This window comes from Littorina saxatilis, linkage group LG1 (assembly GCF_037325665.1).
Source record: "Littorina saxatilis isolate snail1 linkage group LG1, US_GU_Lsax_2.0, whole genome shotgun sequence".
NCBI classification, from domain to species: Eukaryota; Metazoa; Mollusca; class Gastropoda; order Littorinimorpha; family Littorinidae; genus Littorina; species Littorina saxatilis.
Genome location: NC_090245.1, coordinates 105,190,462 through 105,208,960, shown reverse-complemented (window position 1 = coordinate 105,208,960; position 18,499 = coordinate 105,190,462). Strand labels below are relative to the sequence as shown.

Genomic DNA, 18,499 nt, shown 5'->3' with positions numbered 1-18,499 from the left:
CGAGGGTGATGGGTTTGCCCTGGTCTGAGGGGTGTAAGGGGTGGGGTAGGGAGGAGGATTGATGTGTGGTGGGGGGGGGGAGCTGCGTCGGTAGGAGGATGGATATGAATGATATGCTGAAGCTTGAGGGTATTTTGTTTGGTCGCGGAGGGGGGGGGGGGGTTGATGAGGGGGTGGGGGGTGTGACAGAGTAGTCTATGTGTGTGTTTGTCGGGAGATGCTTTGTGAGTGAGTTAGTGCGTGTGTGTCTGTGTGCGTGCATGCGTGCTTGCTTGTGTGCGTGCGTACGTGCGTGTTTGCGCCTCTGTGTTTCTGCCTGTGTGTACCGGCCTCTGTCTTCTTTTTTCAATACTCGCGTTTATTCTTCGCCCTGTTTCCCCCGTCAATGTTGAAGTAATTGTGCGCAGCGTCCAGGGAGAGGCCACGCAGACACACTTTCATCAAAAGCGAAAGCAAAAAAACATCCTCCTTCATTAAACTCGTCCGAGTATTAAATCATTTTTGACAAGCATAAATTCGTGGCGTAATGGATCTGTCTGCTACACTGTTTGTGGTATTTTACCGTAAATGGGTCATAATTATTTCAAGGTCCATAGCTCTTACACTACAGTTATTCCTCCCTTTAAGGGATGTCATACGTTGGGCTAAGTGCAATGCATATAGTCTGATACAAGGGTTTATACTTTCCCTGAAGAAAACAAGATATTTTATAATTGCTAAAGTGGGTACTGAGAACTTTATTGGCAGGGAATGTGTGTCATGTTATAAAATACATTCAGTCGAATGGATATGAAAAACCTCTCTGAGTATGTGTGCAAACTTTGAGCGTGTGTTTGTGTTTATTTAAGTGAATAAGTGCGTACGTCGGTGAGAGAAAAACAAATTGCTGACAATGTTTAGCCGGCACAACGCAAGGGGCTGTCGGGCATACCCAATGTCATAAGACGACCATGATCCGTCTTGGACAGGAAGTCACCAAGTGCGGAGTGATTTGAGACCATCCGGACCGATCACCTCGCCCATTTATCACTCCGCGTGTAGCTGACGGCACAATGTTGTTGTAGTTCATCGCAGTTCCTCGATAACACGTATTATTAATCTTCTCCTTCGTCAACTGCGGGTTTTCTCATCTCCGGCAGCCCACCCATCAAATTACCTCTATCCAAATGACTGCAAATTATTTCATAATCAGCCATATGTGGGGGCAAATGAGTAAGTAGCTGAATGCACTATTTTTATGCCTATATGTTGGCGTGATACCTTATGCCCGAGGAGCGTGTAAGTGCTTCACCCGTACAAATACACCAGCATTACTATCAATGAATTTATTGATGAAAACACACAGCCGTAAAAAGCACAGGGGGTAATCAAAGGTCAGTAGTTAATCACACTATGTAGTATTTTCATAATGATACAAACCTAAACCTAATCGTAGTGTCGTTATGTGTGTTCATATTTCTCAGGCACTGTCATACGTTCAGTAATTTCAGTAATTCACAATACATATACAATAGCATTATTCACATAATGATTGGATGATAGAAGGATGCAAGGTCGTCCTAAAAAGTACATGCGGTTTATTTCTGTTTGAAATGGTTAGTTCATGTGACCTTTTTGCGTAAAAGAACTTTGGCAGCACCCATGCAATGTGATAAACTGCGACACAGAAACACGATTTCGCCGAACTGTAGTTATTAAATAAGATGTGATTCGTTTTATGTTAGTTTGCAATGGAAACAGACCATACATTTGGCGTGCAACTGATTCTTAATGAAATCAAAGTGGTGCGGTATCTTTTGCAGTTGCATGTAAATGGGTTTGTCATGCAGAAGAAAACATTTTCACTGACCTTAATTTTCTATCAACCGTCCTGTAAATGATTTACATAAATCTCGTTATTTGGACCTGTATATTCATTGCATTCTGTTCAAATTCCCTCGGTGGTGTGCAGACTTAATGGCGTATTGCTGAGCCATTTGTTTTCGTTTGTGCACAGACAAGACTCGGTTTGGAGTGAATGAATTTGCATATATCAAACCATCATTTTAACCCTCCAGTTTCCCAGTGTTGGCCTTTTATATCCACTTGCAGTCATGAACCGGCTTCGCCCGGGTGCTAGCGGAACCCTCAAGCGTTTGGTCCAGTAACTATCACAAAGGAGTTTTCTAACTTCGTTCAAGAATAAAAGCGTACAAGAAGAAAAATTGACAGAAAAGCTTCAAAATAAACTTGTACGGGGATGAGTTATCTCCCTTGTTGATTGGCATACTAAATCTATTTAGGACCTTTACAAGCTCAGAATCATTTGTGGAAATGTACTACCCACGTAGAGTGTCAGCATAAATCAAAGTCCCACTAACATTAATTTGAAGCAAACGAGGAGAAACCCAAATCAATTATCTATGCAGAGCAGGTTGGGTGGGTTTTTTTCTCGCCATCTTGCGTATTTTTTGTGTAAGGCCAAGCAAAAATATATGTTTGTTTAGGGTAAGTAACGTGACCACAAAAAAATAGGGTCGGTAGGTCGGCTTTTTATTATTATTTTTATTTTTTAATTGTGTCGATTTTAAAGGAGGCCACTTCCCTTAGTTTCGGTATGGTTCGCAAAAATGTGCCAAAAGTTCTGGGTTTTTTTAGAAATGAAAAAAAGTGTTAGGGTCGGCGGGAAAAAAAATAGGGTCGGTCGGGTTACCCTAAACCAACATATATTTTTATTTGGCCTAATGTCAATTCTAATTATGTAGGTGTCAGTCGCATGAGCGGTCGAAAACGGGGGGGTTTTGTGTCAAATCTGAGGGGTTACATGACACACATAAAAACCTGTATTTCAGCATTGACCCGGTGGCTTGCTTCAAAACTTTCAGGATCTCATACCTGCATACGAAACGTGTGCCAGATAGACAAGAGGAGGGCCTTTAAGGCATGAACAATTGAATGAAATGACACGGGAATGAATGTGCAATAAAAAAAAGTTTCAAAAGTGAATTTAAATTAAATGTGCAAGTTGAATGACAATGATGTCGTCGCTTTCACATGCTGTATTACGCCTAGATCGAATGATTGATATTGTTTCGCCTCCTTGTTTGGTTTAAACAAGGTTTAATTCAATCAAAGATGATACAATAATAACAAGAAATTCCTCCGATAGGAACTACACCCCCGTCAAAGGGAAATAACCTTCTCAGTTGGTGGCAGTGAGAATGGTTATTTCCCTTTGACCAACGGGGGTGTCCGTCTATACCAGGCCTTGTATAATTTTAATCCACCAATAACTCCCTAACCGTGTGTTTGACTGGTCCCAATTTTTGTAAGGACCGTCTCAGGAATGTATAGAACCTGTTCACCAAGTTTGGTGACGATCGGTCCGTTCATTCTTGAGATCTACTTGCGAACACAAACACATCGAGTGAAACCTATACACACCCCTATACCGGGGGTGTAAGTAGAGGTTACATGCCGAGTCTCAGTGATTATCAAAAATAATGGTCGAAGTTAGCGGATCATGAAAAATGCGAGCTTTAGCGAGCTTTTTCATGACCGCGAACTGAGACCATTATTTTTTATAATCACTGAGACGAGGTGTGTAACCTCTTTATTCCTCCTTTCTTCAGTTATTCAAAGAAAAGAGGAGTTTTTTTGCGAAAGTTTGATCGAATCCTATTCTCTCAACCAGTCAACCTGCGCAGGCGATCGATTAATGCGCGGTTGTATAGTTCCGTGCAAATCATTCCATTCTGTTAACACTTCATGTCATTTTTCCTATTTTGGGCTAAAATCAAGTACACAGATATGCTGTTATTCTGCTGTGGCGGCAAAGGCAGATATTGTGTGTTCTGTATATGTTTTGGTATCGCTTAGAATAATGTTTTTTCGTCAAATGGGACTAGCAGACGAACTTTTGCACCCGTGTTCCAACGTTAAAAACTGTATGAAGTTCAGTTTTCTGGGGAAAATAGTGTATGAAACCCCTTTATGTTGTTTAAATTGATGAGATGTGTGCATTTGGTTGCGTGTGATCTGTTTATTAAATGAAATATTGTTGAAAACTGACCGTCGGATTGCAGTCTGTTGTCGAAGGAACTGAGTGAAAAGAAGGGGAACTACTCTTGTCGCTAGACAAAGTATGAGTTACTTGCCTTGGGAAATTGCTTGTGATGAACGGCTTGACGGCACGGCAGATGAGATTCAGAAAACAACCGAACTCATGGATTTTATATGGAGATTCATGTGTTCAGGCCTGTAGTTGTTAATTTAAATGCGGTATGTTTGTATTGTTTGCTCCAGAGATGTATACTTCGTACATTAGAGCGTTCGGAACTTTTCAGTCGCAAAAAGTAGTACCGAAACAGAACAACCTCTCAACCCATTGCACTATCGAGGATTTAGGCTGTTGCTGGGTCGATTTGTTTGGTTGCTGGGTCATTATCGAAAAATAACTACCCCTACAAGTTTACAGAGGTAAAGAAGCAGAGGGGGGAATAATAATTGTTTTCAAGGGTCGTCTTTGTTCCACAGCCAAGCTCAACCCTGACAGAGTTATCTCCCAACATCTTCTCTTTGCACAGAACGAATTTCAAGTCACAGCAACGTCGTTCTCAAATACATTTTGGTCTCTGCTGTAGTGCTCTGAAGGCAAGGACGGATTGAGCGAATGGCACGGGTTGTTGTGAGGTCACCATAACGGTCTTGATAGATCTTCAACGCGCTGTTTGATTAGCGCGGGAATCTGAGCTCAGCCACTTTTGCCAGGGCGTGTTTCCTGTCGCCAAGGCAACAGATCAGGAGTGGTTTCCGGTTTGAGGCTCTAACTAATAGATAAGGTATTCAGCGCCCAGTGGTGCAAGGTGTTCCCATTTCCTGTGCGACGGACAAGCCGCGTGGCCTGGATTTTATGGAAGTCACATAGCGGTCAGTGAATGACCACCCAGCCTGTTCTTTTTTAACCGACGTTGAATGATCTTGCATGTTGTTTTCTGGCTTCTGCTGGATGACCGACCGTTTCCGATGCGTGACTTGTCATCTGGTTCTCGTCGTAAAAGAATCCGTGGTGCTTGACTTGCACGATGGCCAACAGGAAGCGAGCCTTTTGGCTGAAGCTGTGTTCGTGTGTGAAAAAACACGCGTTTGTCTTCGTTAGTTAGTTGGTTGGTTGATTTGGTTAAGTGGTGCTGATGAAGTGACGTGTATTTGTTTGAGGGGTGCACGTGATTCCTTAAAGTAATCATACAGTCATTAGAGGTTCGAAGACAATAAAGACGCAGTCTGATATCTTCTCTCGTCCCTCTTTCTTATGTCAGTTTTACATCATAAAAATATCAGAATTGTTACTCGATGGTGCCCAGGGGAAAAGGGCCCAGGTTCAGAGATTACGACACGCCTCAAAACAAAACTTCTCCTGGTGCATTGAAAACAACCCCCGAGGACATGTAACCAACCATATAACCCCTTGTCCTTACCCTTCCATATAAATACAGTATAACATAACTCTTTAACGTGAAAATTGCCACGCCTAGATTATGAACACAATCCAGTCAAACTATCCAAACAGATTGGCACAGAAGTTGAGAAATATCCGAAGTGTAGCTCGTACATCTTGATGAATAGAACACAGTAACAATGTCCGGATTTAATCATAGACATTGTCATTGAAATGCGCTACAGTCGATCGAAATTGCCAATTCCATCAACGACTGCACATCGTTAGCACCCGGGTGATCTGAATGGAGCCGCCGATAGATATGTGGGCCACCAGGCCTGTGCGTTGCTCGGCCATTGCTTTTTTCGTTTAGGCGAACTAATTAGCGCGTGTATTTGGGTGTTTGGTGTGTGTGTGGGTGTATGTGTGTGCGTTAGTGCGTGCGTGCGTGTTTCTTTGTAATTGCGTGCACGTGTCTGTGAGTGCCTGAGTGTGTGCTGGGGGGGGGGGGGGGTCTACGTTTAAGCCTAGGTCCCACTATCACGAATATTTTTGCGAACCACAACGATTTACCACAACGACGTTTACCACGAATGATTGCGAAAAATCGGCCGAACAAGAACGAAGTAATACGAACCACAACGACCTCGGCATTTTTCTCCACGAATCTCAAATCGTTGTAGTTTTCCGTCAAAATTCGTCACAGTGGGATAGACTTTTGGTGTTTCTGTGTGTCCACATCTGTGTCTTTGTGTGTCTACGTCTGCATGGGTGGCCGAGTGGTAACGCACTTGCGCTCGGAAGCGAGAGGTTGCGAGTTCGACCCTGGGTCAGGGCGTTAGCAATTTTCTCCCCCCTTTCCTAACCGTGGAAGTGGGTTCGAGTGCTAGTCTTTCGGATGAGACGAAAAACCGAGGTCCCTTCGTGTACACTACATTGGGGTGTGCACGTTAAAGATCCCACGATTGACAAAAGGGTCTTTCCTGGCAAAATTGTATAGGTATAGATAAAAATGTCCACCAAAATACCCGTGTGACTTGGAATAATAGGCCGTGAAAAGTAGGATATGCGCCGAAATGGCTGCGATCTGCTGGCCGATGTGAATGCGTGATGTATTGTGTAAAAAAATTCCATCTCACACGGCATCAATAAATTCCTGCGCCTTGAATATGTACACGATATAAATTGCATAAAATAAAAATAAAATAAATAAAAACATAAATCCCTGCGCTTAGAACTGTACCCACGGAATACGCGCGATATAAGCCTCATATTGATTGATTGATGTGTGTGTGTGTTTTTCTGTGTATGTGAGTTTCTGTGTTTAATGTGTGTTTCTGTATGTTTGTGGGTACGTCTGTCTGTTTTAATTGAATGTTTCCTGGGACAGTAGGGGCGACCACCCCCAACCAGGCGCGTTCACAGGTGGCGGATAGTGAGATGGCCTTCAGATATGGAGGTTAGCTGCGAAATAAGCCAGGCTTGCCAGGACGAATAAGCAGTCGCGGACCAACTGGCGGTGCTTCCAACAGGATGGGGCGGGATAACAGGTGGCACTGTTACACTCAAGAAATACCCCAGGTCTCCAATGACGGGAGCATCATGCGATCAAGAGCCGCATCTTAAGTTCTAGCCCTGGGGAAGGTCACCTCAGATAAACAAACCAGCCAGCTATGGCCAAATAGCCGGGTAGACTGGACTCGACAGCCCTGTAAAGCCACCAGTCTAGGAGAAGGACCACTCCGATATAAAAACACGCTGAAGCCGGATGAGCTGGGCCATGTATGGCGCATAACGACAGCTCAACGCATCAACGCTCATATGACAGACGACAATTGAATGTTTTGGCATACACTGGGAATTACCGGCACGGTTGGCCTAGTGGTAAGGCGTCCGCCCCGTGATCGGGAGGTCGTGGGTTCGAACTCCGGCCGGGTCATACCTAAGACTTTAATAAATTGGCAATCTAGTGGCTGCTCCGCCTGGCGTCTGGCATTATGGGGTTAGTGCTAGGACTGGTTGGTCCGGTGTCAGAATAATGTGACTGGGTGAGACATGAAGCCTGTGCTGCGACTTCTGTCTTGTGTGTGGCGCACGTTATAATTATGTCAAAGCAGCACCGCCCTGATATGGCCCTTTGTGGTCGGCTGGGCGTTAAGCAAACAAACAAACAAAATACACTGGGAATCGAGACGACGGTGCTGGTGATGTGTGTGTGTGTGTGTGTGTAGAGCGATTCCAAAAAACTGATCGTCATGAAACTGTGCGTAAAAATCCTTCCAGATGAAACCCCCAGACGTGGTTTTTTTCTTTTTTTTCGATTCTTGTCTTTGATGACGTCATTTTCGGCGTTTATCGAAAGTTGAGGCGGCACTGTCACGCCCTTATTTGTTTGATCAAATTGATTGAAATTGTTTGTGAAGAAACCTTCGACGAAGCCCGGACTTTAGGGTTGCATAACATTCTGATCAAAATTAAAATTTCAGGAATCGATCCAAAACTGATTTCATCATTTCCTGATTCCATAAACATTTAGATATGTTATGTTTCGATTGAAAGCAAGCTCGGAAAGTAAAAAGAATAGAGAAAAGCGCACTTTCTTTTGAAACGCGTTATGCTATTGCGCTATAGTTACTGGCTGGTCAGAGATAAGCGAGCCTGGCGCGGGTAATCGGCAAAGCTATTGTCGTGAAATACAAAGCGTTCAGTTTCATTCTGTGAGTTCGACAGATTAAATAAATGGGTTAATTTCGCGTCACGTGACTTGTTTTTGGCTCACGAAGTGTAGCCTATGCGATCGTAACTTTGTCTGTCTGTGCGTGCGTGCGTATGTGCGTGCGTGCGTGTGTATGTCTGTGGTAGAAACTTTAACATTTCCGAGTCTATGGATTACGTCAGTCTCGGTCAAAAGTGTTCGACGTGTGTGATAGAAACTATTTGAAGACGTCACATTATGACGTAAGAGGGTTAGACGTCACGCAAAGGAATTACTGAAAGTCTCGGTCATTGTTATTGTGAGCGGGCCGAGACTTCTTGGCAGATCCAGGGTCTCGCTTTCTTGCATAGTTTCACCTATGCTTACTGTGTGTGTGTGTGTGTGTGTGTGTGTGTGTGTGTGTGTGTGTGTGTGTGTGTGTGTGTGTGTGTGTGTGTGTGTGTGTGACGGAGTGATTGAGTTTGTGTTACTGTTTGTCGATTTCTTACGTGAGCCTTGAAGGCTTCGCCTCTTGTTTACTGTGGGTGTGGGTGTATGGGTATTAATTGCTCGCGTGCGCCACTCTTAGTGTGTGTGTCAGTGATGAGAATTCAAAGATTGGCATCAAAACAGATCCCTTTCCCTGTCTTCTTCTCCCTTTCTTACAGTCGCGCAGAGTGTAATGAATTGCCGCGATGTCTCCTTTTTGAGCAAGGAACTGAGCTCGGAAGACGTCAAACACTCTTTACCGTGATGTGCTTTGCCCTCTCTGTGTCAGGAGTGTCAGTATTCATTCTGCTTGATACCCCGTGCTTTCACTTGTCGAGATTAACATTGCCATGCCTTTGAAACAGTGTTTTATTGCTATTCTTTCAGCTTCGCTCCTCCTCGTCGTTTGAATGACTTTATTGTGGTGAATAGGCTAGAAGAATTAAGAGGGGGGGGGGATGTCCAGTTTTGTCGTAATTAATATTTTATTTGTCTTCACTGGCAGATCCTCGCGCTGGCACAAACCTACACACTTTCTCGACATGTCTGTCTCTGTCTGTCTGTCAGTCTGTCTGACATTCTCTCTCTCTCTCTCTCTCTCTCTCTCTCTCTCTCTCTCTCTCTCTCTCTCTCTCTCTCTCTCTCTCTCTCTCTCTCTCTCTATTTGAATGAACTTCTAAAAAATATCATTGCATTCTTTATAGTTAACTGCAGGACATTGAAGAAATGTCAAAGTTAATATTTTGTGAAACAAAAATGTTATTTATATTCACACACACACACGACAACACATCAACCAACTTTAGTTGTGTGTCCAGGTTTAAAACTATGAAGATAATTATCAAATTATATTCACTTCTTGTTCTTCCTTGTTTCCATTCTTGGCTGGTAGGTTGGTTGGTTGGGTGCTTGGTTGCGATTTGTTTTTTGTTTTTTTATATGTGACTGTTGCTGGTCGTGGATTATGCCTTGCATAGAGTGCGGTTGTTAAGCCGCCTTCTATCTATCTATCTATATATATACACGGCTTGTGTCTGTCTGTGTGTGTCTGTCCGCGATGCACGGCCAAAGTTCTCGATGGATCTGCTTCAAATTTGGTGGGCATATTCAGCTAGACCCCGGACACAACCTGCTCGATGAGAATTTTCAACACGTGCTCTCAGCGCGCAGCGCTGAACCGATTTTGGTTTTTCTGTTCATTTCACCATTCCCAGTAACTCTTCCTTATCTTCTCCAGTGTTTTGCGTTTATCTCCCTTCCTTCGTGTGGCGTCAATCCATATTCCCGTTACTACGTTACTATTTTTAGAAGGTCACTGCACGTTACTATTGTTAGAAGGTCACTGTCCACAACTCTTCCTTATCTTCTCCAGTGTTTTGCGCGTTTATCTCCCTTCCTTCGTGCAAAGCCGGGTCCCAGGCGCAGCCGGGTATTCGGCTCTACTTCTTCCCGGCGAAGCCGGTACCCGGCGAAGCGGGTAATCATCTAGTTATGTAATAAAGCGGCTTGTAGGTTTCATTCTGTCTGTTTCTCTGTTTCTCTGTTTCTCTGGTTTTGTTTAGCTCAGGGCTCGCGTTGCACTTTACTCTTTTCGGGATCAATCCCCCAGTCGGCTTGGTTCTTTCTTCTTTGGTAACGCTCTTTCTTTCGCAATCTGTCTCGGATTGACCCCTGTGACGTCAGAAGAAAGGGAAAGCTGGGAAGGCGTGGGCTGTCTGGAGGAGGCGAGAAGGAGAAATCGTCTGCTTGACGGACGGCAAGTAAAGTGCAAAAACCTTCGCCATCCTCACATTTCCGAAAAGTGGCCAGCCCGTGAATTCATTTTAAAACCGAAAGTTTTTCACTCTGCCTTTTTTGTTGGATGTCCTCTCTTGCAGAAACAGGAAATTGGAGGCACGAGAAAAATGGAGCATCTTTCAAACGTTCAAAGAGAGGGTACTTACGAGGATGGATAGAGGGAGAGGGAGGGGTGGGTTGGGGGGGGGGGGGAGGTGTGAGGGCGGAATTCGAGAAAGAGTTCTCGCCGCTGTTATAATGTCTATGGCTTGTTATTTTCCGGTCTTATTCTGTCCATGCAGTTTTGGGAAAGTGGTATGATTTTATCAACTATGCATTGACTTTAGAGTTGAATATGAGACGCAAGACCGACGTTTTCAATATTCAGTTCCTTTCGATTCACTCGATCGATGTTAGATTTCAAAGTTGTGGACTTGAATGCCGCACCATTCTCAATTTTCAAGTTCGAGGGCATGGGGAATAACTTCTGTGATATAAAATCAAAAGAAACAATTTGATTAGAGCTACAATTAGGTAACAAAAAGACTCACATTTAAGTTCGTAATTCTAAAATGTATTCAACCTTCCCGAAAGGGATCGATGTCGCTAATTCAAACTTTACATTTTTGGCTCTAGACATCAAACTACAACTTAGAGCAAACACAGACTGAGCAGGCAAATATGTATGTGAATAGTGCTTAAATCAATTTGTACTGAATTGCCAACATTCAAGCACACACAAAAAAAGAAACATCTCACCTGGTGCATTTATGATGAAACTTTTGCAAAGCCTATTTTAACAATCAACCCCATTTCGTCTTCCTATTTCGATGTCAAGTTTATGACTGCTACAAAATGGCCGCACAGACTCATTACACGTGATGAATGAATGCTACGACGTACTTAGCGACCATCACCTTTTTAAACACTGTCCGTGTACTTTTCACCTCCTTCGCGAAAGACGCACTGTTTACCGGCTGGACAATTTGTACAAGTACAGTACAATTATTGTCCAAATGCGTTTCTCATTCTTTTCGTGAAATGAGGATTATTGAACACGTCAGCATACAACATAGGTCATGAGCACAACTAAAGAAGGTTGCACTTTCTAGTCGAGTTGTAGTCATTCCCTTCTGGAGACAGCCGGATGCAGTACACAGCAATGTGCCCGTTCATGTCTCTTACTTTCGTACACCTCTCCCTCTCTCTCTGTCTGTCTGGTCTGTCTGTCTGTTTATCTATCTGTCTGTCTGTCTGTCTGTCTGTCTGTCTCTCTCTCTCTCTCTCTCTCTCTCTCTCTCTCTCTCTCTCTCTCTCTCTCACCAACACAGATTCTTTTAGAACCAAATATTCTTTCCATTTAATGAACTCTATGAACAAATAAACTTGATTGGTATGTTTTCTTTGTATACAGTTGTTCATTATCGGAATTATGGTTTATTGTGACAAAATCACGAAGATTTGGCTCTGTAATACATTGTTTTGCTGAGCTAATGTATTGTTGGGTTACTTTCCGTTTATCTTCATTGCTTTACACCCAATTTTGAACACTACCTTATGATCTACAATGCTTCTACATAATGCGCTTCATGTACATAAACTTATATGTTCTACCATTAATGTTTTTATGTAACCTTTTTTTTCCCTAGTCATAGTTATAGTAAAATAGTTTAGTCCCTCTTTAGGGCGAGGGCCAGATGCAAAAAAGCATACCTATGCTTATTCTTGTCACCCTCGAAAAATAAAGATTTGTCATTGTCATTGTCATTGTCATTGTCTCTCTTTCTCTCTCACTCTCTCTCTCTCTCATTTTCTCTCTCATTTTTTCTCTCCATCTCTCTCTCTTTCTCTCTCTCTAAACACACACGCGCGTACTCAATGTGAACAGCTCTGTGTGTACGTGTGCGCGTGTGTTGGGTGTAAGGAACAGTAAAATGCAAGCCTGGCAACATTGGGTGTAGATGACTGATTATCCCAAGGGCAAATGTGCAAAGTTGCAAATGTCCAAATCGACCTGACACCTAATAAATCACCTTGTATCTCTCTCTCTCTCTCTCTCTCTCTCTCTCTCTCTCTCTTTCTTTCTCTCTCTTTCTCTCTCTTTCTTTCTCTCTCTCTATCTCTCTCACACACACACACACACACAAACACACTTACACACACACACACACACACTCAAACACACATACACACACACACTCAAACACACACACACACACACTCCATCTCTCTCTCCATCTCCCTCTCTCTCTCACTTTTTCTGTTTCTGTCTCTCTCTCATTTACTTGTCTATATGCAGGTATGATCTGCGGGATTGCTTGTTCTAAAACACAGTTTCAGCCTATGGCACTCTTTGAGGCTGACCACTCATGCACGCCGAACGCTGATGGCACGATATGAAATAGTGCAGCATGGCGTGTCTGATGAATTAACTGGTATTAACCTTCGTCTCGGTCCTTGCGCGTGTGCTACGCCACGGTAACGTTCAAGACCGGTTTGTATTGACTTAGTACGCTTTTTTTTCATGTATGATTGTGTTTGTATGCGTTAAAGCGGGGATATCGCGACTGCCACTGGAAACTGGGTGGCCGAGTGGTAACGCACTTGCGCTCGGAAGCGAGAGGTTGCGAGTTCGACCCTGGGTCAGGGCGTTAGCAATTTTCTCCCCCCTTTCCTAACCTAGGTGGTGGGTTCAAGTGCTAGTCTTTCGGATGAGACGAAAAACCGAGGGCCCTTCATGTACACTACATTGGGGTGTGCACGTTAAAGATCCCACGATTGACAAAAGGGTCTTTCCTGGCAAAATTGTAGAGGCATAGATAAAACAAAAAAATGTCCACCAAAATACCCGTGTGTCTTGGAATAATAGGCCGTAAAAAGTAGGATATGCGCCGAAATGGCTGCGATCTGCTGGTCGATGTGAATGCGTGATGTATTGTGTAAAAAATTCCATCTCACACGGCATAAATAGATCCCTGCGCCTTGAGTCCGAGTCTGGAGATACGCGCGCGATATAAGACTTCATATATAAACGACAATTCCAGCTTTGATTTTGGCACACATCGGTTCTGATATGGTCAAACCTGTCTTTTATGACCTCTCAAGGGACCAACCCAAAGTGGTCTTTATATAGACAGGTGGTCGTTATGAAGAGGGGAATTACGTAAGAAGGAACTTCATCGAGGTTTCTTTGGTGTGGTCTTAATGAATGGACCGGTTCGACTGGACTTAATTCAACTTTCAACTTTTATGGAATGTTTTGTTATTTGATACGTTATAATACGTTATGAAATTTGAATAAGTACCATTTCAAAGCTCGACACTTGTCTAGGAAAGTACTCCGTGGTCGTTGGTTATTTGTGCTCTCACTTGCGAAGAAAATTCCAAAACGGTCGTACCTCTTTGAAGATGGGCGTATTTGACCACGCATAGCAGAACTGGCTTGGTATTTTGTCGAAAAAAATCTCTCCAGATTGATGCCAGCATGTATGAGAATTAATTAAATCCCGAGGTACAAATTGCTCTTTGAGACTAAAAATACTTGCGTTATCGCGCTCTTTACTGTAGGAAGCAGTATCTGTTCTGCTGGTTTATTTTTGTCAAGTCTGCCATCATGAAGATTTGTGTATTGTATTGTTTTGAACACGTAATATAAGCTTCTTACTTGAGTTCGCGTCCTCGTTGCACACTGTTGATTGTTTCATGTCTTGTATTTTGAATAAAAAAAATGTGTTTTAAAAAAAGAAGCAATATCATGTATGCCCCACCCACTTCTTCCCTCCTGATCAAAAATCGTGAACTATTTTTGTTGAAAAGCAATCTGTTCCGATTTCACGACCACAATAAAATGAAAAGAATAAAACAAAGAAAACAACAGAAGCAGTTTCTACTCTTTATCCAATCTCGGAACGAATTACTATCTTACTCTTTTTGCGCGAGAACTTTTATTTCTCTACCAGAAATGAAAACTCGAACAAAAATAGCAGAACACAGACACGGCTTTCTCTCTGTAAGTCTTCATGTGCCGTGTTTGGGGTTCTTTCGGCGCTTGTGTCTGATGTGTTTGTTGGACTGCTCCTATACATGAAGGTTCTCAGCCTGGGTTCAGAGGTCAGGACCACTCCGTCAGGCGGGTGATGCGGTGTGGCAGATCAAGTCGACCCTTTTTCCTCGGGCATTTCCGGAACACTTCGTTTCCCGGGCTTCCGCCAATGAGAAATCGCGGCAACCTTCTTTTCTTTCATTTTGCTTTTTTGTGTTTCTTCGTGTTGTTTTTGACTGTGAGAGGGTTGGGTGGGCAAAGGTTGCGCAGGGTGGAAGGTTGAGGGGCTTTCTCCCTCATGCTCGTTTCGCAGTGTCTTCCGGGGATTTGGGGCGCTCTCAGAAAGCATTGGCAGCTAAAATCAGAGAACGAGACGTGCAAAAAAAAAAGTCGTAAAAAAATAACTAAAAGGAAAAGAGAGAGAAAAGCATGCAGACAAGCCAAAAGTGCAGAGTGGCATATTCGGGGTTGCAAACATGAGAGATAATTTGCTTGCTCTTCATGACTGCCTTAATGCGCATTCAGGCACGGTACTATTTTGCTCACCCCCACCCCTTCCCCGTGTCCTTGGAAGGCGCTCGCTTAAGGACAGGGTTAATGTGGCTTTTCTTTGCATTAATTCCGCCTCTACTGCATGGAACTTTGGCGTACACTTTGTCACATTCAGCAGGCTGTTCCAAGGAATTGCGCTATCCTTGACAAGTGTTAGCTTCACCTCGGCGATTTTATTAAAATTCCTTGACAGTTTGCTTTTCCTTCGCTTTTTTCCCCCTTTCCTGTTGATCAATGTTTGTTGGAACAAAAATTTGCTTCGCGTCTGTTCTGTGTTCTCGGTCGGCTTAATTTGAAGAGACAGCCTCATAGTTGCTTATTTAATTGCGGTTTTTCGTTGTTTATTATTATTGTATTATTGTGTTTCGTCGTTCTTCTCTGCATGCTTCGTCCTTGTCCTCATTTATCTGGAATTGGTTTTCCTGTCCGTCTATCTAGTTGTTTTTTCTTCTTTTTTTTCTAATTAGTGGAGCAATAATTGGAGTTGCATTGATTTGCTTCCTGGCATTATTTTTTTTCTCCAATGGACGTTGGGTATACAACATTTAAGGCAGTCAGGCTTCATCTCTACAGTTGTTTTAAATGTCTATCTTCCACAAAAAAAACTAATTGTTTTAAGAAACCACACAACAAGCAAATGAAAACACAACAAGGGAATACAAGTTGTAGCTCATGGCCGCGCTAGTAACATCTATATATTATTCTCCCGAGGAAGGTTTCCCTACAGTAGAAGAATTGTTATATAGGACGGAAATTGTTAAATGTGATGTATTTTATGTCTGTAACCGTCCGACACTGCATGGCAATTTTCCTTGTTTTTATAAGGACAGTAACATTTTGAGTCTTGAGTCCAAACGGCCTAAACCCAACCTCCTGATACCGATTGATCAGTGTCGTTTCTGTATTAACCCTAACGTTTTACTTTCCAAATAACACTTTATTCTATAGGTCGGGTCTTTCTTGACATATTACCAACCCCTATCCCCCCCACGCCCTCTACCCTTTACATATTGATCAGTGGGTCAGGATGTCAGAATGTCACCCTAAGCACACAAAAACACCTAGGGGAGAATTTGCTGAGAGCGGTCCATATTGCTCAATCCCGGTTTATGGTGCAATGTAGGTTTGGAAATCGAATGGACATCGTTAAAGGCAGTCTTGGTCTCTCCAGTTAACTTTCTGCCTTTCAAAGAAAATATTTCTTTATGTACGTGGAGTTGTTATGTACCCATTGCCAAGCCCTCTCCAGTAACACTATCTGTCTGTTGTCCATTACTTTTATGTAGGTCGGGTCTTCCTTGACCCACTGCCAAATCCTTACCCCAACCCTCCACCCCCTAGATCGATCAGTGTGTCAAGATGTCAACCTTAGTAAAAAAAAAAATAGGCTTGAGGGAAAGGTCGCTGAGAGCTGTCCGTCTTGCTCGCACTAAAAGCAGCTGGCGTAGCGGAACAAAAAGTGTCACAACTTTCATAATGTAGCCTGATTTTTCTTTTCTTATTCCTTTTCTCTTTGCACGGGCTGCTTGAAAGACCTGTCCTATTCGTCTCCTATTTTGATATCCAATTCCATTATTTAAGTCTCAGGAATCGAAAAATCACTTGTCGTCCGACTGAGTTGGATGCCCCCAACAACCCACCCCTGTGACAGTTCTGTTTGCTCGGATAAAAGAACGTTGACCGAGTAAGCTGGGAGGTACTGATATATTGACCGATGATGGATTTTAAAGAAAGGATCGTAGAGTTTTCTGGGTAGAGGATTACATGTCAAAATCGTCTTGAAGGCTGCGTCAGCTCGCGCTTAATATCTGCGGGACTCGATCAAAGATCTCCGACGGTGACAGGCAGACTCATAGTCACAAGGACCCACCCTTAACCTTGTTCAGCTTGTGTGATGAAGGAGGCTCGAGAAAGACGAAGAGTGCTGAATATTTGCGGGGTTCGACTTTTAACGTCGTATTGACTGCGACTAACCCTACTTCAGGCTGTCAAGATATCCGCCAACTCAATAGGGATCCCGGGCCCAAACCTCTATTTTCAACCTCTGTGATTGTCCAAACATCTCGCACAGTGGTGTCACAACAGGGATTATTGACGACGAGACAAACCATCATGTGCTATTAGGCATTGCGTAAACTATGTTGTTGATGTAGGCTTCGTTTGTTGACATCCATACCTCCAGTACCGTCAGTTACTCAACTCTTGCGTGGCAGACCAAAGCTACACTATAAACAGAAGTGTTCCACTTATGAACAAGAAGTGTTCCACTTTTGAACACATTTCTGTGACTTTGTGACATATTGTACATAGTTCTACTAGCAAAAGAGGCACACATAGTAAACACATTAGTGTTTACAAGTATTTATTCACAACCGTAAACACGATGAGTGCTAGTTTTGCCAGTAGATATATGTACTATTCACAAAGTGTTCAAAACCTGTCACAGAAATGTGATCAAAAATAGAACACTTCTGCTCAGCAAAAAAACGACAACTATCACATCCAGATATAAGGACTGGGTGGCCGAGTGGTAACGCACTTTCGCTCGGAAGCGAGAGGTTGCGAGTTCGACCCTGGGTCAGGGCGTTAGCAATTTTCTCCCCCCTTTCCTAACCTAGGTGGTGGTTTTAAGTGCTAGTCTTTCGGATGAGACGAAAAACCGAGGTCCCTTCGTGTACACTACATTGGGGTGTGCACGTTAAAGATCCCACGATTGACAAAAGGGTCTTTCCTGGCAAAATTGGTTAGGCATAGATAAAAAAAAATGTCCACCAAAATACCCGTGTGACTTGGAATAATAGGCCGTGAAAAGTAGGATATGTGCCGAAATGGCTGCGATCTGCTGGTCGATGTGAATGCGTGATGTATTGTGTAAAAAATTCCATCTCACACGGCATAAATAGATCCCTGCGCCTTGAGTCCGAGTCTGGAGATACGCGCGCGATATAAGACTTCATATAACATAACATAACATCAACATGACACTTTTTTCTTATTATCCTCCCGACAGGATTTTTAGTATTGTATTTGTATCTGATGAAGACAATCGTCGAAACCGGTCTGGTTTTTATTGGTCGTGTTTCTGGTACTAGTGAGGACATTTTCATTGTTATCTTGTTCTTGTTTTTGTCACATGCAGTCTCTCGTTCCTATCCTCCCTACAGGCCAACACGCCAGACGCTGTGTACCAACTCCTTCAGCATGTTCGCAACCTCCTCGCAACATTCTCCCACCGCCTCAGACGGTCTCAGGAGCAAGGCGAAGATAATACATCGAGAGACGCACACGACGCTGGACAGAATAAGATGAAAGGCACGTGCAACCAGGCACTTTTGTCGCGCGTGACCCAGATTGCTGTGTCCTTGCTACTGCCCGCTGTGCAGCACCAGCTGAATGTGAAAGGACTTCTGGACAGCGTTCTGCGAGTGGTGCAGCAGTATCCAGAGGTAAGTTATTACTGTGGTTGTGTGCAGTTCTCGGACAGGTGTTGTTGTGTGCTGACTGGTATAGTTTGCTTGTTTGTTTGTTG

At 43.3% G+C, this 18,499-nt stretch overlaps 1 protein-coding gene across 1 annotated transcript in view; it reads left to right on the top strand.

The window, feature by feature from the left end:
* Positions 1-18,499, top strand: part of LOC138948783 (focadhesin-like) — a 106,787-nt gene that overhangs the window by 42,785 nt on the left and 45,503 nt on the right. The window contains exon 3 of the mRNA XM_070320398.1: positions 18,135-18,416. Within this exon, the coding sequence (XP_070176499.1) occupies positions 18,276-18,416 (141 nt within the window). The 5' untranslated portion in view covers positions 18,135-18,275. The remainder of the gene's footprint in view (positions 1-18,134; positions 18,417-18,499) is intronic.